The following is an 18,783-nucleotide window of genomic DNA, read 5'->3' on the forward strand; positions in this document are numbered from 1 at the left end:
TGTTGAAATTAAATACATTGATTGAGTATGAAAATTTGGCTATTAAAACTTGCATTTAAGTGTGATAAAAATCAGATTGGGAATTAGAAAAAAATCATAATCCCTTAATGTTCTCCTAGGAATTAATTGACGTTCATATGGCTTTGACTATAAATAGATGGAGTCTTCCCCTTAAGAAAAAAAGCCAAAAATGCTCATACCATTTCTTTCTTAACTGATCCACAATTCCCCTAAACATCATCTTCCATACACAAAATCTCTCATCCACACCAACATCAAAATCTCTTATACACAACAATCAAACAAATTCATTCATCAATCATTTTTTTCTCTCAACATTACCTTTCATACAACAATCCAAAATCATTCCACCAAAAACAATAATCATCATCTAACAATGCCAAAATTCGTATACTGTCATCGAGTCTTGGGAATAATTGTCGAGTCATTGGAATCACACAGGCCCCAATGCATACATGCACGCGTTGAGTTGGTCTAAACATTCTCTCTGACTGTGGGTCTTTATTCTCAATTAAAAGATGTTGATTCATGTGTCCAGGTAAGTCTAATTTCTTACATCTATCTATTGCTCATATTAAAAAATGATTTTTTAATAAAAAATGTAATTTCTTAACTAAATTTTAATATGAGATGCGGTATTGGACATAAGGGATGCTTCGCTCATATTAAAAAATGATTTTTTAATAAAAAAATGTAATTTCTTAACTAAATTTTAATATGAGATGCGATATCGGACGTAAGGGATGCTTCGCTCATATTAAAAAATGATTTTTTAATAAAAAATGTAATTTCTTAACTAAATTTTAATATGAGATGCGGTATTGGACATAAGGGATGCTTCGCTCATATTAAAAAATGATTTTTTAATAAAAAAATGTAATTTCTTAACTAAATTTTAATATGAGATGCGATATCGGACGTAAGGGATGCTTCGCTCATATTAAAAAATGATTTTTTAATAAAAAATGTAATTTCTTAACTAAATTTTAATATGAGATGCGGTATTGGACATAAGGGCTATACTTCACTCATTTAAAAAAAAATAGTTTAAATTTTAATTTTTTTAAAGAAATAAAATCAACCCAACAAATAAATTTTTTCTACCTAAAGAACTACATAAGCCTTGATTCCCTTACTAGGGATACGTAGGACCGGGGTCATTCTTGTCAGACACAATAATAAAAACAATTTTTTCTTCATTATAATTAATTAATTAATCACACAATTAAATAAAATAATAATAACACAATTAATAATCTATGCAATATAATAGGTACTGTTCAAACAGGCAACTAGGGTGCTAATACCTTCCCTAGGGTGTAGCCGATTCCCGAACCTGGATATCAAAGTCCAAGGCCCCATGTGATTGGGCCGAAAGATTTTTCTACATTTTTTGATTGAAAAAATGTAGTGGCGACTCTAATGAGGTCGTGCAGCCGAAAATCGGGGCGCGACAAACCGGCCGGTTTAGTCAAATATCGGCTGGTTCACCGGTTTTGACCGATTTTTGACTTGTTTTGATACTTGGTCGGTTCAACATCTGTACCGTACTAGTTAGGGGTCCGATTCGCCGGTTTTCCAGTCGAACCGGTCAGTACGATTTTTACCTCATTGATTTTAACAAATAAATGTCTCATATGTGTTTACAAGTTGGTCATATATATAGCACCCACCAATTACATAATATAAAATGTTGATTATTTAACAAACTTATCAGAAAGAATGAAACTAATAGTGGACAAATACATCCCACGTTAGAAGTGAGCTATGACTAGGAAATCCAAACTCATAAACTAATTGTTGTACAATCAAATACCAACTAACTCATTTAAACAATTTTAGTGACTACCAATAAGCGACATGTAGCTTATCTTGTTAGATTATGTAGAAGCTTCTCTTGCATGTATGAAGTCACTAGTGGAAAGGAAAATGGATTAAGCAGAATATTACTTGTATCAATAACACTTGTATAACTCATGAGATTATTCACTGACCAAAATAGTTTTTTCCTAGGATATGTACTAAGTAGAGATTATCACATCATGAGATTATCAAATTATGTGAATCAAAGGTAGTAATATTTAAGACGTTGAGGAGGATCATGTCCATTAGTGCTACCCATGATTGCTTCCTTGTTATGTTGATGTTTTATGGAGAAAAGAATAAAGAAGCCCGAAAACAAATGTTTTATGGTTCCCAAGTAGAGGTGTCAAAACGGGCTATTCAGACGAGTTCGGGTTAGCCCATATCAAGTTCGGGTTAAACTGGATCGGGCTAAAAACTTCGGATACAATTTATGTATATCAAATTATAGTTCAAACTCGCCATAAGTGGGTTGCGGGTTGCAGGTTGTGGAAGGCCGACCCGTATAATTCCAAAAAAAATATTTATTTAAATTTTAACATATTTAATATATATATATAACATTTGATATTAATGTATAAATTTGTGTTTGAGTTAAGACGTGATGTCAAGTTCACGTAAATGATTTTTAACATATAACACATACTAAAATCTCACTCTCTAACATAATATAATTTGTAACTTCACTTTAATATATAAACATTTAGATATTATCAAAACATTATCACTTTGGTTCATAGTAATGGTAATATAGACTCAAGTTTAGAATGAATTTTATATATCAACATATAATCACCATCGTAATATATGATCATTATTCTATATTTTCAGTATAAAGATCCTTTTTATACTATTTATCAACACTTTTAGAGTGAATTATTATGTAAAATTTGGTTGCATAAAGTTCTCTATGGTAAACAATTACGTTAGTCTTTTAGTTTTGTTATAGAAGTTATTTTCTTTATTATATTTTTGTTGTAGAAGTTAAATCTAATTAAATACATAATTAAAAAATGAGAAGTGAAATCTATATGATGAATTGTCTTCTTATTTGATTTGATACACTATTTTGTTATTGTGCTTTAATGATATTATACAAAATAGGAAAAATAATATAATACTTAACTTTATAACATTATTGTAATTTATAAATATTTATGTCATAGACATCAATATATTTGTTATTATAAGTTATTTTATAAGATAATTTTACTTAACACTTATTAGTTATTACCAACCCAAACATCCAAAAAAGAATTAAAAAAATAAGAAAAAAATGGGTAACCCAAGCTTGTTCGCGTAAGCCCGGTCCAAGTCCAGTTTTAATATAGTTCGGTCAAGTCAAGCTATAAAGCTTGAATTTAATAAAAAATACCTAAAATGATACCAAAATCTTATAAACTTTTGGGTTTAGGCAGGCTGGCCCGACCGAGCCCACCCGTTTTTACGCTTCTATTCCCAAGTGGGAGAAATCACGTGACGTTGCCTCCACCAAGTTTCTCCCTTTATTTTCCTTCCATGCCGAATACCACATGTGCCTTTCTTTCCTCTTTTTTTCCTTTCACAGCCACATGTTTTATTTAAGAATTTGAACAAATCATTAGTTAAATAAATGAAAATAAAATATCTACTCATACGAGGATATAAATTATCTCTTATAGCCATTAAAATTATGATACAAATCTTATTTTTTTAGTTTTTAGATTTTTTTATATAGAAAATGGTTAAATATATGACATAATTTTAGTAGTTGAAGGATATAATTGTTGTAAATACTTTTACAAATTACTTATTTCATTTATATTTTTTTATGTTTTAATTGTTTCATGTTTTTCGAAATAATTTGATGTTTAAAAGTCCAACACATATTTACACTCTATTTTTTCAACTATATTCTTATTTATTACTTCTTTTTTTCACTCCCTATTTATCTATTTGTATTTAATGTGATTTGCAATTTGAATTTAATAAAGTTATTATAGTCAATAATATCAATTTTGTATCCATTTATTATTATTTTAGATTATGCACATAATCTTATAAATTTTGAATTCACTCTTACAAATTAAGAGCGCTCGAATAAAGATAATTGATTTTGTTAAAGTGATGAGTAATGAAGTTTGAAATATAGATTAAGGCCTAGTATTTTTGAAATATATATATAATTGTCTTTTTCAACCATTGTCATTTTTAAAAATACATACTACCATATATCATATATGATATCCTTCTCAAGCCCAAGTGGTAGCATTATAGTCAAGTTTTAAATTGTATTAAAAATGTTAAATATCTCGATCATCTTTGTTTATATGAGAACATTAAAATATAGATGTGTAAAACATGATAAGAATTTAAACGTCATTAAATTCTAAAAATCATAGAGATGTGATTAGGAAAGTATATGAATCAAATCAAGTAGTTACACGTAACTACCGTGGCTATATTATTGTATTGGTGAATTTTAAAATATGTCATAGGGCTGGCCTTTTAATTTAAAACTATTTTTAACTCAGCTGGAAATGGAATCCATAAGGATATAATATTGTAAAGTAGAAAATGCAGGTTCACGTGGAGTACGACAAATTTGTTTGAGAGCTGCTTTATTACAATGGAAAATAAAGTTTTTTTATCAAGTATTTAACATATGTACATTTTAAGGTCTCCAATTCAGACTTGAGATATTTCCACATCGGAAAAGCAAACTCGGACTCATAATTTACATCCCATAATCCACTCAACCTTGGGAATGAATTTTATTCCATTTTGTCCAACACCTTAGGATGACATATTAAAACTTTTATTTACCAACCCACACATTTTTGTGTGTAGATTACTAAACTTTTATTTTAAAATATTCACAATGACATACATTAAATCTTTTATATACAATATACAAACACTTACGACACAAGTGGCATGAGTTATAAAGAGAAAGAAGATGCATGAGTGAAAGTTTTTTATATATAAATCATTACATTAACTCAATTTGTTTATAGGTTATAATTTAACATGATTTCTTAAGTTTTTTACCAAAAAAAAAATGTTAATAAGGTTAATATTTGTTGTGGGCGAATTTTGAACCTTCAATCTCTATCACTCTATCCTTAACTATCAAATCATTTCATAATTCTTTTTTTTTAATTTGTTGCGGGTGAGACTCGAATCTATAACCTCATTCACGTAATTCCTTAAACTCATCTACCTTAACCGAGATTTCTTAAGTTCATATATGCAATTCATATTCTTATGGCAAGTGCTCCAGACTAAAGATGTTGGTAACATATCGGATAGTGCAAAATATTTCATACAGCTTATTCGAAAATGAAAAAATAGAATGTCTGATCCAAATCTATGTTTGGGGTGTAAATAAAATATGTATTATAGAATCGTATGTTTGGTGCCGTATATATTCTTCTTGCGGATGAAAACTGAAAATTCTTCCAAATTAGACCGTTCTCCGAATTTTCTGCCTATTAAGTTGTAATATATATTACCAATACTTATCCCATCGCGACAAGAATCATAATGTCATATGTTATAATTTGCTTGGATATATCACTTCCCTCGTTATCTACATTTACTATACGTTATATTATTATATATATATATTGAAGAAACAAACAAATCTTTCAATTATGTAATCTTGTTCGGTTTCTGGTTGATATCTATCATAAATCACACATGGTTTATTATACACCACCAATTTAAAGCTAAGTTTTACCAAAACTTGGATTCATGTTTGATGTCCCAACTTGGATTTTGCTGAATTATATTGTTCATACCTGCTTGGATTATAATGTTTCTGATCATGAACATGGGAAGATGAGAAAATATTAATCCTCTGGGCATGGACCATGAACATTAATACATTATGTTCCTTTAGAAAGAGCTCATAAAGACTTGTTATCTTAAACTATATATTAAACCAATAATAATAAAGGAAAAATAGAAAGAAAAAAACAATTTATTTTTTGTAATTGATATGACATGTTTTTATTAGTTTGAGACATAATTTAATATATAGTTTGGAACCAATGATTAAATGCATCCTTGGTTATAGTGAAGATTCTACTGTTTTTTTATGTGTGAATATAAAAAGTAAGATTAAAATTGTCAGTGAAATGAGTTAAGAATAATTGTTGTATATAATTTGTAAGGACAATAAATGAGGGCATACACTTAACAATCAAATAATCACAAAAAAAAAGTTATTTATATTTACTTTATTATTTAAATAAGATACAATAATTTATATCAATCTTTCTTTAACCATAACAAATCTTTTCATATGATTCATTTCATGTATATCCTAGGTTACATATATTCAGCTCTGAAAGTAAGTATTTACACTAGGATTGTGAATTATGGCTAGAGTGTCAGTGTGTTAGGTGAGAATTGAGTTTTGAGCATTGGTTTTAGTAGATATGGAACTCAAATACTTCTCTCCAAGTTCTGTGTCAACATCTGAAGTTGTCCATATTGGAAGAATCCATTCCACTTTTCTCTCCAATTTCAGGCACAAATTTGGACTCAGATTTTCTACTCACTCCAACTGTCGCAGAAGTAAGGCCTTTTCTTTTGCTTCTTTTTTTGGTTGCTGCATTTTCTTTATATATGTGTATGAATGAATAAAATATTGGGTGCTTGTAAAATTTGAAACTTTTAGTTGTCTATCTAATATTTTTAATACCTTAATTAGTTTTGTAATTTTGTTAACTAATGCTGCAGCAGATGAATTAGAAATCATGGTTGATTTTGATTCCTATTAACAGTATGCTAATAATTGGCACTGCCTGTTTTCTTTTCTACTAGAAAGTACGAAGATTGTGGAAAAAGTTATATATCTTTGGTTGAAATTAGATATTTTTGTGTTCAGTTAAAACATGGGTGTAAATTTGATACTGTATTATCTTCACTCAGGGTTGTTTCTAAGGACTAATGATGCATCAGATAACACATATTTGTCAAATAAAGCTGTGATTAGTTCAGTTAGTCCAGATAATTTTGCAGCAGAAACAAGTCCTTATATCTTTAGTGGAATAAATGGATCAAGCTTGAGCTTGTATTCCAGAAATTTGAGAGTACTTGATGCCTTTGATGATGAGTATGGAGGAGTTCTCATTGACCCAGATAGGTTATCAACTAACCCTTCTGTCTTCGCACCTATGCTGCGATTTTCTCTTTCTCATTGGAAAAAGATGGTAAGACATCAATTTAGCTAGGAATTATCATCATGTTTCTACCATATATGAGACAAATCAATTCTATTATCTTGTTGGAATGAGAGATGATTTATGCCTCTGTAACGAAACAACTCACCTCAAAGCATTAGTAGTTGGTGAAGGCACCTAAATTACTTTTATTATATATCTAACACGCGCACCCCGGCTTCAGATTCTGTTAGTGATAAATGCTATGATACCATATTATGATCCATATTTTCCAAAAGCCTAAACTGCTATAAATGTCTTATACTATATCTCTAACATTATCTTTTTGATGTATTAAAATACACAAGTATATCCCATTTGACTTTTTTCTGTATATGACTGCATCTGGTGCTTAGTGAAGGCATCATCTTGCAGAAGAAAACCTTACATATAAACTATCTGATGATTTGCAGGGAAAGAAGGGGATTTGGCTTAAGTTGCCGTTAGAGCAATCTGATCTTGTTCCTATTGCTGTGAAGGTAATCTAACTTCTCACATAGTCTACCAATAAAGAAACAAAAGATAACATTACATACATATATCTCAGTAGTATATGTCATGTATGTTCACTATGTACAAGTTCACAAAACTAGAAGAACATGAACTACAAGACCAGTACATTATGTGTCATGAACTAAAAGACGACTAGACTAGTAAATTATATGTCATTTAGAACATAACTCAGGTGTCTCGCATTTTCACTATATGTCATGTTGGACCTATGAGGTAACTTATTTTTGTTTCAGGAAGGTTTTCAATACCACCACGCTGAGCCAGGATATCTGATGTTAACTTATTGGATTCCTGAAGGACCTTGCATGCTTCCAGCCAATGCATCACATCAAGTAGGAGTTGGGGGATTTGTAATCAACGATAACAATGAGGTACGGATTCTTCTATTTTGAAAAAAAAGCCTTCATCCCAATTGAATAACAAAAAAACAGGATATTCTGCACTTCACAAGGAACTCTTTGAAGCTACTAAATGTTCTTAGTTTTTATACTGAAATGTTTGATGTTGCTACAACTTTGTGTTTAATAATGCGAAATAGTACTTTGCAATATAAAATGAAAAGTCAACAATCACTCTTTTTTATATGATCTCATATGTCATAACAGTTCTTTACTATCTTGATTCATCCAATAACTAATGTTTGCTTTAAATTTGTAAAGGTGCTTGTAGTGCAAGAGAAACACTGTTCTGCTGCAACTCTTGGTCTTTGGAAGATGCCCACAGGATTCATTCTGGAGGTACCTAATTTTATAGCTTCACTAAATTCTCTTAAGTGCTCTAGAAATGAAATAGAAAACCATAATAGAGATGTTGTTCATTTGTACTTTAATTTTGTAATTATGTTGCAAATTAAATTCTTCATCACATGTCTGAATTATCAGGCAGAGGAGATATATACAGGAGCAGTAAGAGAAGTGAAGGAAGAAACTGGGGTAAGTTTGATGTAATTGCAAGTATTCCTGTGGTATTATTTTATAGTGTTTAATTGCAATGCACCATTGTGTCAAGTTTTTTGTACTGTCATCGGGTCATGCATTACTACATCACTAAAAATGTTTCATTATAGATATTTTAAAATTTATATGCAGGATGATATACTATCCATTGAAAGTGCAAATTTAGTGCATCAAAATTTAACTCTATTGTTTATTGAATATTTTTGTCGAGATTGTATCATATAGTATCAATTTGTATGTCATGACTTTTTCTCTGATGCTAGATGCTTGACATTGCAGGTTGATACAGAGTTCATTGAAGTCATTGCCTTCAGGTAACAGCAACAACTATGCTCATAACCACTTAATGAAAGAACTAAAAATATTTTTATACTGAACTTCATTTCAAAGAGGAACTACTGATTCTGGTTAAATATCTGGATTATCAGAAAGGACTCTATTGTGCTCAACTATTTTGTCTGCATTACTGCATCACTTTTCTTGTATTTTTGACATGATTTCCTTGTATTTTGCTTATGAAATTCATCATGAATTGTAGGCATGCACATAATGTGGCCTTTGAGAAGTCTGATTTGTTCTTCATCTGCATGCTAAGACCACTATCATCTAGGATCATTGTTGATGAACAAGAAATTGAAGCTGCAAAGGTTAGATATTCCTACTCATTAAGACAATTAAAGGAAACTTTTCTTTAGCTGAATAATGACTTATTAGATGCAGTACTTAATTTCTAAACACATAATTATATTTCACTTTCTTCCTTGGAAATTTGAACATTTGATGAAAGAACTTCGACTAGGATACTGAGGATAAATTATGCATTTTTTTATAGTCCATGCAATTGCAGTACTACCTGCATAAACTCCCCTTGATCACCATCTAGTGATTAAGTAGTGTCACATAAACCCCCCTTCTGTAATGTAAAGGCACTTTTTATGATTGATAATGTTGTTCTTGTGACATGCAAAAGTTTTACTTGTATGGTTCAATGTGGACAGTGTCTTATAAAAACAGTCTCAAAAAGTGTTTGGTTTCTCAAGATTGGTTTCTGGATTTCTCTTTAACTCTTTTGTGATTTGATGCAGTGGATGCCCCTAGTTGAGTTTGTAAAGCAACCACTTATTCAAGAAGATTCCATGTTTAAGAAGATCATAGATATCTTTATTGCACGTCTAGGGAAGCGTTATTGTGGTCTAGCAACTCATCAAATGGTGTCCAAATTTGATGGCAGGCCATCTTCTTTGTACTATAATGTCTCACACAATGAAGGTATCAACTGTATTGGAAATTAAGCCAACTAAGCTAAAATATGATCTAACTGCTTGACTTCATATATTGAATCTAATATGTAAGTGCAATTATATATATGTCCAATGTATATAATAATATCTTCAATAAAAAAGAAGTTCCTTTGAAACATGTGTGACATGATGGTCACACATTTACTAATGACCTTTGCAAACAGAACATAATGGGCCTCCAACTTTATAATTTGTGGAACCAAGTGGGAATGCATATTTGATGGTTTAACAGATATATAAATGAGTTTCTTACACTTAATATTAAGCCTATGAGAAAAACTTTATTTGCAGAAGCAAAACTTATTTCAGTATTATATAAAATTAATATATATATTTAATTCAGGTTGTACTTTTTCTGATTAATGAGACACAAGGAATACATTGAGTGATACAAACTTTGGGGCAAAATATATGACTTTCTAATATAATGTCCATTGGAATACATTCTTAGTGCATAAAATGTTAGAAATTTCTTTGATGGGTGAAACACCAATCCTAAGATCTTAAATATCATGATTCTCATGCATAATATAAAACAATGATATAAAATTATACATGAATTCATGTTATCAGATATACTCCTTTGATATACCTTTTGAGAGAAAGTTTTGATATGATGATCTTCCTCAACCAAATTCCGAATTTCTCTTGGGATGAGAGAAGTGAAAACTATTTGTGATTTGGCTTGGGAACCATAACTGTTCCTTATGCATTAATTTACGGGGTCTCATTATCCTCTATAGGGCGACTATTTGGTATTCGCTCATTAAGTTCATATTCGTTATCGGTTTCAAAAGTCTTATAAGTTGTCAGTAATTAGACCATTTATTTTATAACCCAAAATAAATCACCGATATAATTGTATTAAATATACCATACACACCTTAATTAGAAATTAATTACAGGTAAAATTGATGGGTTACTCGAATATTCAATAGAGGTATGTTAAAGAAATGATTTGGATCTTTAGTATTAAGTAAAGCATCATACCTTAAATTATTTAATTAAATACAAGAGTTAGGTTTGAATAAATTTCTTTCCCCCAGAATACATTTGACATCAATTTAAATAATACAAGAACACTTAGCTTTTACAATAAAATGCAAATTTAAGACTAAGTTAATTTCAATTTTATACGATGGAGCTATCAAATTAATATTTTGTTAATGAAGTGAGCTCAATTAATTACTTTATGAGATATAGTGTGAGTGTGAATTAAAATCTATCCGGTGAATATTAAAATCAAACAGATTAATATTTAATTTTAAGCAGATTAAATTAGAGAATAAATATTCTCCACTGGACCAAAATGATGACACATAGCATAAATGTATTTAACTTCCTCATTTTAAATTATTTTTTAATAAAATAAATTAAAAATTTCGGAATTTTTTTCCATTACACTCCATTATTGTAGTCTCCAATAATGAAGATGAGCTTCACTTGACATCATTTTCTACCTTCCAACTTCCAAGAAATAAAGTAATATATCTATGACAACTCATCTTTTAAAATCCAATTTTTTTACAATATGTACTATTTATTTTGGCAGCCATATAGCATGTAATGGAGCAGAAAAAAGAATGTAATTACTAAGAATAAAATAAGGGGATTGAATTATAAATGCAGATCCTCTGTACACTATGAATGTAGCCTTTGTCCCAATCCCTACTTAATAGAATTATAGTAAATATAATAAAAATAATAGTATTTGTTTTTATAATTTTTAAGTATTATTTTCTGATTGAATAGGGATATGACATGAATGAGGACAACTGATCCTAATTCTTCCACTATGAATGTAGATTCTCTGTCACAAAATGATGGTGTCTCTCTGTCCTGACCAATATAATCGTAGTGAATAGTATAAAAATAATAGCTTTTTTAATAATTTTTATGTATTATTTTCTGATTGGATAGGGACATGGATGGAGACAACTGATCTTCATTCTTCCACTTTGAATACAGATCCTCTGTTTCAAAATCATGGTGTCTCCCTGTCCCTGACCAATAAAATTGTAGTGAATAATATAAAAATAATAGTTTTTGTTTTTATAATTTTTAAGTATTATTTTCTGATTGAATATTGACATGGATAGGGACATGAATGAGGACAGCTCATCCCCATTCTTCCACTATGAATGCATATCCTCTCTCCCAAAATGATAGTGTCTCCCTATCCCTAACCAATAGAATTGTAATGAATAATAAAATAATAGTTTTGTTTTTATAATTTTTAAGTATTATTTTCTGATTGGATGAGGACAAGGATGGGGACAGCGGATCACCATTCTTCCAATGTAGATCCTCTGTCTAAAATGATAGTGTCTCCCTCTCTTCTGACCAATAAAATTGTAGTGAATAGTATAAAAATAATAGTTTTTATTTTTATAATTTTTAAGTATTATTTTATATATGTTTGTACTTTCTGCCACAAGCACCAAAGCATGCACTTTCTTACTATAAAATACTCTTATTCTACACTAAATTAAAATGAAGCTACCGTATTAAGGAAAGAACTAGAAGAATTATTTAAGAGTGGCAAAAGATGAATTTATGTGTTTATTTACTAGCAAAAAGTACATGTACTTGTACAAAATTATAAATTTGTGGAGGCGTAGACACCCTAATAAGGGGTAACATAACCTTGCCCCTACATGTATCAAATATTTTTCATCCTGACGTGTGGTTTATCTTGAAGACATTTCAATTTGAATTCATTGAATGAGTTGGCCCCCTTTTCCTCTCAAACCAAGTAAGGTCAGGGTCAATTGTTGCATTTGTCACAGATTTGGTACTGAATTATGAGTCAAAATGGCGAAGAAATAGGGAGGAGTACTAGTCTTCTCACAATAGGAGAAAGACAATGTCATGTGAAGTTTTAGAACTCCATAGATCCATTATTTAGTTTCAATTATTCCCAAACCAAAATTGGTGGTGCATTCACTTAGGGTGGGGTTCATTTCAGTCAATGATGGACATACTTACTAAAAAATTGAAGAAGCTATAGCTTAATATGTGCTTAATTCAAAATAAATTAATCCTCAAGCATGGGAAAAAAGTATTAAATAACACAATTTTTTTTGGATAGAGCGAAATTGATTAAATATTAAAGAAAGTAAAATATTGGTTATACGGCAATCATTCTAACATTATTTTCTTTATTTTAGTATTGGTAAGTCATAAAATACGAATTATAAGTTTAGCAAGAAATACATTTGTTCTAACTTAGTGGTCAATGTGGTTTCTGCATCTTTCTATCTTTTCTTCTTCTTTATTTTTATAAATTTATTTTGTGAAATTTGAAATCATAAGTTTTGCAACATCAATAGCTTACTTAGCGCCCAACCCACTCAGCCGTAACCCACATCCAGCATACAAAACCTTTGGATCCATTAGTTAACCCAATTCATTTAAGTTGAATTTGAGTAAGTCACATGTTAATGAATCAAATTGAAACCTTTGTTCTAGTCAAGTCTACATGTATTTCTATTAGGCAACCTGCACACTTAATACACAATAATAACAACCAAAATTTTATCAGATTTACCACTTAATATTTTATTAGTAAATATAATTTATGACAGAGTATTATATGTTCGCATAAATATAACTATAATTAAAATTATTCAACTTCTTATAACATATTATTATTTGTTGCTTTCTCTCTCAGCGTCGTTAATAAAAAATTTTATTTAGTTTTGTGGACATTTTTAAATTTTTTGAATTATTAGTCGATGCTCACATGCAGCCTATTAGTTCGTTTGTGCAGAAAAGGTAAATGAGTATACCCACCCACTTTTTATGTGCACATATTTTATGGGCAGCTAAGAGATATAAAGTATATCATTTGTGAAGAGGATAATTTTTCTCCTTCTACAAATTAGGTAATGATATCTTATTACTTTTTATTTATTTTTAAAATAAATAAGAAAATAAAAAGTAAAATAACACAAATATATATTAATGAGTGAGTGTGAGGAGATAACTTCTCTACTAATTTCAGGATATACTTTATTCTCATGAGCTAAATAGATTAGACTTTCCATTTTATAACAGGTAGTCATGAGTCAAAATTGATTTAATAAAATTAGATCTAATAAGTTAATAAGTTAAGTATGTAGTAAAATATTTTCGAATACCCAATACTAATGCTAGTTTTTTATACTACCAAGAGTATTCATTTATTATTTTGAATAATTTTAAGTAAAGAATTAATTTTTTCGAGGTTCGTAGCTACCTCTTCCCAACAAATATCACTGTCAATAAACGAACCATTGACATTTTGTTCAATCACGCTAAGCTAGTTTGGAAGGGATAAAAGGAAGGAATGAAATGTAATGGAAATGGTTAAATTGATGTTTCCTTATTTTCTCATACCCAATTTAAAACACACAAGCATGTTCTAAAATGGTTGAAAGACAACAATTATTCCAATAATATAATGGGAATGGAGTATCTCCTGGTATAAGGAGATAAGTTATCTCCTCCTGCCTGTGAAATCATGACAAGTGTCATGTTTCATCATTTTCTATAAAAATATTTTTAAAAATAAACAAAATAGTACACATATCAGATTTTTACTGGTTAGAGAATATAAGTTATTTCCTTATATGAGGAGATACATTATTCTCTAATAATTATATAGAATAATACTAGTAAAACATTAATAGATAAAAATTAAAACCTTTGTAGAATCTAGCCAAATAAAAAATATAATAAAAAAGTAGTTGGATTTTAAAGAAGAATGGCGGCGAAATCAGCACCATAATAGAGAGTGTCTGATATAAGCACCTCACATTTGTTCTCCAACTTAGAACCCCAAATTTCTTCTTCAATTCTCATTCCTTTCCCTCTCTTCTTCTCCTTTCGTAAGTTCCATTTTTTCTTTCTCCATTCTCTTCTCTTTCATTCTTTCATTTCCATTCATCAATGCTTCATTCCACTTTCCCCCTTTTCTAACATTTCTAGGGTTTCGTTCTCTGATCCACCTCTTATATTCATTGTAATCTTCATTTACATTTCACTCATTCTTACTTTTTAAATTGAACTTTATGCCATCCCTTTCCACAACACAATTTTAAGAAATTTAATAATGATCATACAATCTTTTAACCTCACCTCTTTTCTTCATGAAATGCAACGGTTTCAAGCTTCTTCTTTTTTGACTTCGAATTTTTCACCAACGCCGGATGAAAAGTTTTGATTTTTTTAAAAATGGATTCTTTTTATATTGAACTTTAAGAATTTTCGTTGTAGATCGTATAATTTGTAGATGGATTTTTATTTGTTTTTAACATTTTCATAGGCTTGTATTTGGGGACGAAGAAGATGAGGTTGTGATCTTGGGCACATATAATTGAAGAATTTGGGGAGGAATCATAAACAATGCCGCCAAGCAATTCCGAGAGGGTGCAGGAAAGTGAGAAGAAGAAGAAGAAGAAGAGTAGTTCTACGTTGTATCTCAATGTATATGATCTTACACCTGCTAACAATTATCTTTACCTATTTGGAGTTGGAATCTTTCATTCTGGCATAGAAGGTTTGTTTGTGTGACCCTTATTATAATCTCGAGTTTGTTGTGTAAATGAAAGTTTAATTGAGTTAATTATAACATATAATATGAAGGTTCTAAATGCTGTTAGAGAATAGTGTATGTTGATGAAAGTGAAAGTAGGAAGTATTGCTTAAAATTGTTGGTATATGGGATTATGTTTTGAATATTTTTCAATCTTTAGGATCTTGAGAACTTCTTGTTCTTGATGATACTTTACAACTTCCGTTAAACATGAAGTACATCATAAAATATGGAAGTGAGTTAAATAGGGATGGTGAAAACAGTTAAGAGAATTGTTTATACTAATGACTGTATACTTTTAGTTATCTCAAATGTACTCATTTGGAAATTTAATTTAGAATTTTAACAAATGGTCATTTCAGAATTTAAGATATGGTTTTCTTTATTTAAGTGTTCTGGTTTAATTATTTGAGCATTTACTATGATATCGTTGGATCTAAGGTTTGATATTTTTTTCGTAAAGAATGTGATATATATATATATATATATATATATATATATTATTTGGATTACCTATACCAAGTAGCCATTGCCTTCACATTCTTTCCTTGCTCTGTTCTGCTTTTTATCTGTTTTCTTTTATTTCCCTCTCTATCTCTCTTCTTGATATTCTTGCCATTTTTTGGTAGTTTTGGGATTATTTATGTTCTTTAGGTCAGTGCTGATTTTATGATCCATACGGTAACTTAGAAGTACATTTTGACAATCAAATGCAAGTATTCTGTTGTATATTGATGTATGACTTTTGGTTTAGGTTTGTTTCGTGCCAAAGCCCGAACACATGCATCTCACTGAGTATTGATGTGCCATGTTGGGTACATGTTTGTGTCATGCTAAAGGCTTAACACATGGATACACACACATTGCGTTAGTTAGAGGCTTTGCCTTGCGTTATGTTCTCAGTAATATCAAGTATAGGTCCGATGTGTTTCTGCTTCTAGATAATAAAGTGGTTATTATGGTTTTACAAGGTGTATATTACCTTATTTGGGCAAATTCTTTTGTGGCTTTGTGTTTGTGATGACAAAGTAGCTGAACTGTTTTACATGGACGCATATGATGATATGATCTCCTTAATTGTGAAAGCAAGATTGTGTAATTGACAATGAAGTAGACTTTGTGGTTGACAAATATTGAATATAAGTTTTCAATATTGTTTTTGTTGTTATGACCACAAATTTTGATTACTATAAAACATAAAGAGTGAAGGTTGAAAATACAACAGTGTAATGTTTGTGTGCAAGTCATATGGATTCCCATTTTCCATTTCATCTAACACTAACATTCATTTCTGGAAAATTTGTCTTTCATAGTTAATGTAACAACTTCGAATTTTTGCTAAGTTACAAGTTATAACATCTAAAGAACAAGTTACCGGTTTCATATAAATGAAAGAAAAGAAAAAAAGAAGTTACGCTGTGAAGGTTACAGCTACATCTGTCAAACATATTATTCAATGGGTGCTTGGATGTATTGATTTATTGTATTAAACACCACTTTGGACAATTTTAAAGCTTGTTGTTTTCATGAATAGTGCACGGTATGGAATATGGCTTTGGTGCACATGAATACTCAACAAGTGGTGTATTTGAGGTGGAACCTAGAAGCTGTCCTGGCTTTATCTTCAGACGATCAGTGTTATTAGGCACCACTGATATGTCTCATTCAGAATTTCGTTCTTTCATGGAGCGCCTCTCTGCAAAATATCACGGAGACACTTACCATCTAATTGCCAAGAATTGCAATCATTTCACAGATGAAGTTTGCCAACAATTAACTGGAAAGCCCATCCCTGCATGGGTAAATCGACTAGCTCGTGTTGGTGAGGACTCTCTTTGCTCACTATATAAAGTATATTTCACCTTTTCATCTGTGTGTTACTATTCACCATAAGTTTAATATGCATATGTAGTACATATAAATATGTGTTCCCTTCCATTACACTTTACATCCCTAATTTGTGTTTTGCTTTGGACGTTGCTGTGTCTGCACAAAATAATACTTCCATGTTTTGCATATGTAGTATTATAATTATGTTTTACCGTCCATTACACTTTACATCTATTGTTTGATGTGACTAGCAGTCAACGTTCGCTTAAAACTAGGCTTTAACCTTTTTGAATCTGGAGATTGTATAGACTATTGTTATCTGGATGGCATCTGATCACATGTGTTTTGAAGTTTCAGGTTCTTTCTGCAACTGTCTTCTTCCAGAAGGCCTTCAGGTTGCTGCTGTTAGACATCTCCCTGAACATATACCGTATTCTGGTGAGACATGAAACCCATTTTAGTATTGTTTCACAATATATTTTGTTTCAGATTTATTGGCTGTTCAGAGGGTGAGCCTCAATGTAATGGTAAGGTTGCTTGCCTCGTGACCTAGAGGTCATTGGTTCAAATCGTGGGAGCCTCGTGAGGGTAAAGATGCGTACATCTACTCTCCCTAGACCCTACTAGGTGGGAGCACTGAGCTGTCCATTTTATTTATTGGCTGTCCAAGAAAGGTATATTCAATATGGATGGCACATTACACATAGAAGACCCTTTTAATATTTACTTATAAAAACAGAAAAAGAAAATGCGTACTCCTTCGCCTTCATGAAAATAGAAGGAAATAGATTTAGTGGGCTCTCTTTCTTATCCTGTTAAAAATAAGAGATGTTTATTTTCTGAAAATCATGCAATAAAGCCATACACATTGTACATTGTAAAGTACTTTGGTTATTGTTGAACCTATTAGATTATGAGTTCTAACAAAATCTTAGTAACTCTGATTTCTGGGTTAATTTTTGTCGTTATTTGTGGGTGGATTAGATGCATGATTCCCTGGACCTTAGAATAATGAAATCTTGCAGCCGTTTAGGTGGATTATGTACATGATTCCAATGTCTATCATTGCAGATGATGAGGGATCAGAATCTGATGCTTCTGCATCAGATGATAGCGAAGAGGAGCACTCCAACCACCACTTGCTAACTCCAACTAATGGTGATATCGCCTTTATACATGAAAAACCAGTCACTCTGGCACGGGACCTCCTATGATTTTGATTTACTCCACATATTGTTGTTATTCCTTCTTTCTTCTCTGTGCCTGTAACATATGTTGTATCATACTTTCACAGTGGGACAAGTTTTCTCAACGGAAATATTGAGCACTCAAATGAAATGTTGGATTACAAACATGATAGTATGTTTGAAAATGTACTAAGCTGCTCTCTAGATGCAACTAAAATACAAACAAGTGGTTTAATTATGCTGTTGATTGACTTTAGTGATATATCATCTATTAGCAAATGTAACATTCATTTTTTGGTTGTTGATGTCTACTTTTCAGTGCTT

General features: G+C 30.6%; 2 protein-coding genes across 3 annotated transcripts; both read left to right on the plus strand.

Moving 5' to 3' along the window:
- On the plus strand, positions 6,164–10,004 carry LOC109349635 (nudix hydrolase 8-like). The gene is made up of 9 exons (XM_019590513.1): positions 6,164–6,447; positions 6,805–7,085; positions 7,508–7,573; positions 7,841–7,978; positions 8,267–8,344; positions 8,489–8,539; positions 8,843–8,877; positions 9,102–9,210; positions 9,649–10,004. Exons 1-9 carry the CDS (start codon positions 6,309–6,311, stop codon positions 9,853–9,855), a joined length of 1,104 nt encoding a protein of 367 aa, XP_019446058.1. The 5' UTR covers positions 6,164–6,308; the 3' UTR covers positions 9,856–10,004.
- On the plus strand, positions 14,642–18,704 carry LOC109349638 (deSI-like protein At4g17486). Of its 2 annotated transcripts, none has more exons than XM_019590520.1 (5): positions 14,642–14,735; positions 15,173–15,406; positions 16,977–17,264; positions 17,624–17,710; positions 18,344–18,704. In XM_019590520.1, the coding sequence occupies exons 2-5, from the start codon at positions 15,253–15,255 to the stop codon at positions 18,484–18,486; spliced, it is 672 nt and encodes a 223-aa protein (XP_019446065.1). In that variant the 5' UTR covers positions 14,642–14,735; positions 15,173–15,252; the 3' UTR covers positions 18,487–18,704. The 2 variants fall into 2 exon arrangements, with proteins under 2 accessions (XP_019446065.1, XP_019446066.1); XM_019590521.1 differs by having other exon boundaries at positions 14,648–14,735; positions 17,630–17,710.

This window comes from Lupinus angustifolius, chromosome LG06, assembly GCF_001865875.1.
Source record: "Lupinus angustifolius cultivar Tanjil chromosome LG06, LupAngTanjil_v1.0, whole genome shotgun sequence".
Taxonomy (NCBI): domain Eukaryota; kingdom Viridiplantae; phylum Streptophyta; class Magnoliopsida; order Fabales; family Fabaceae; genus Lupinus; species Lupinus angustifolius.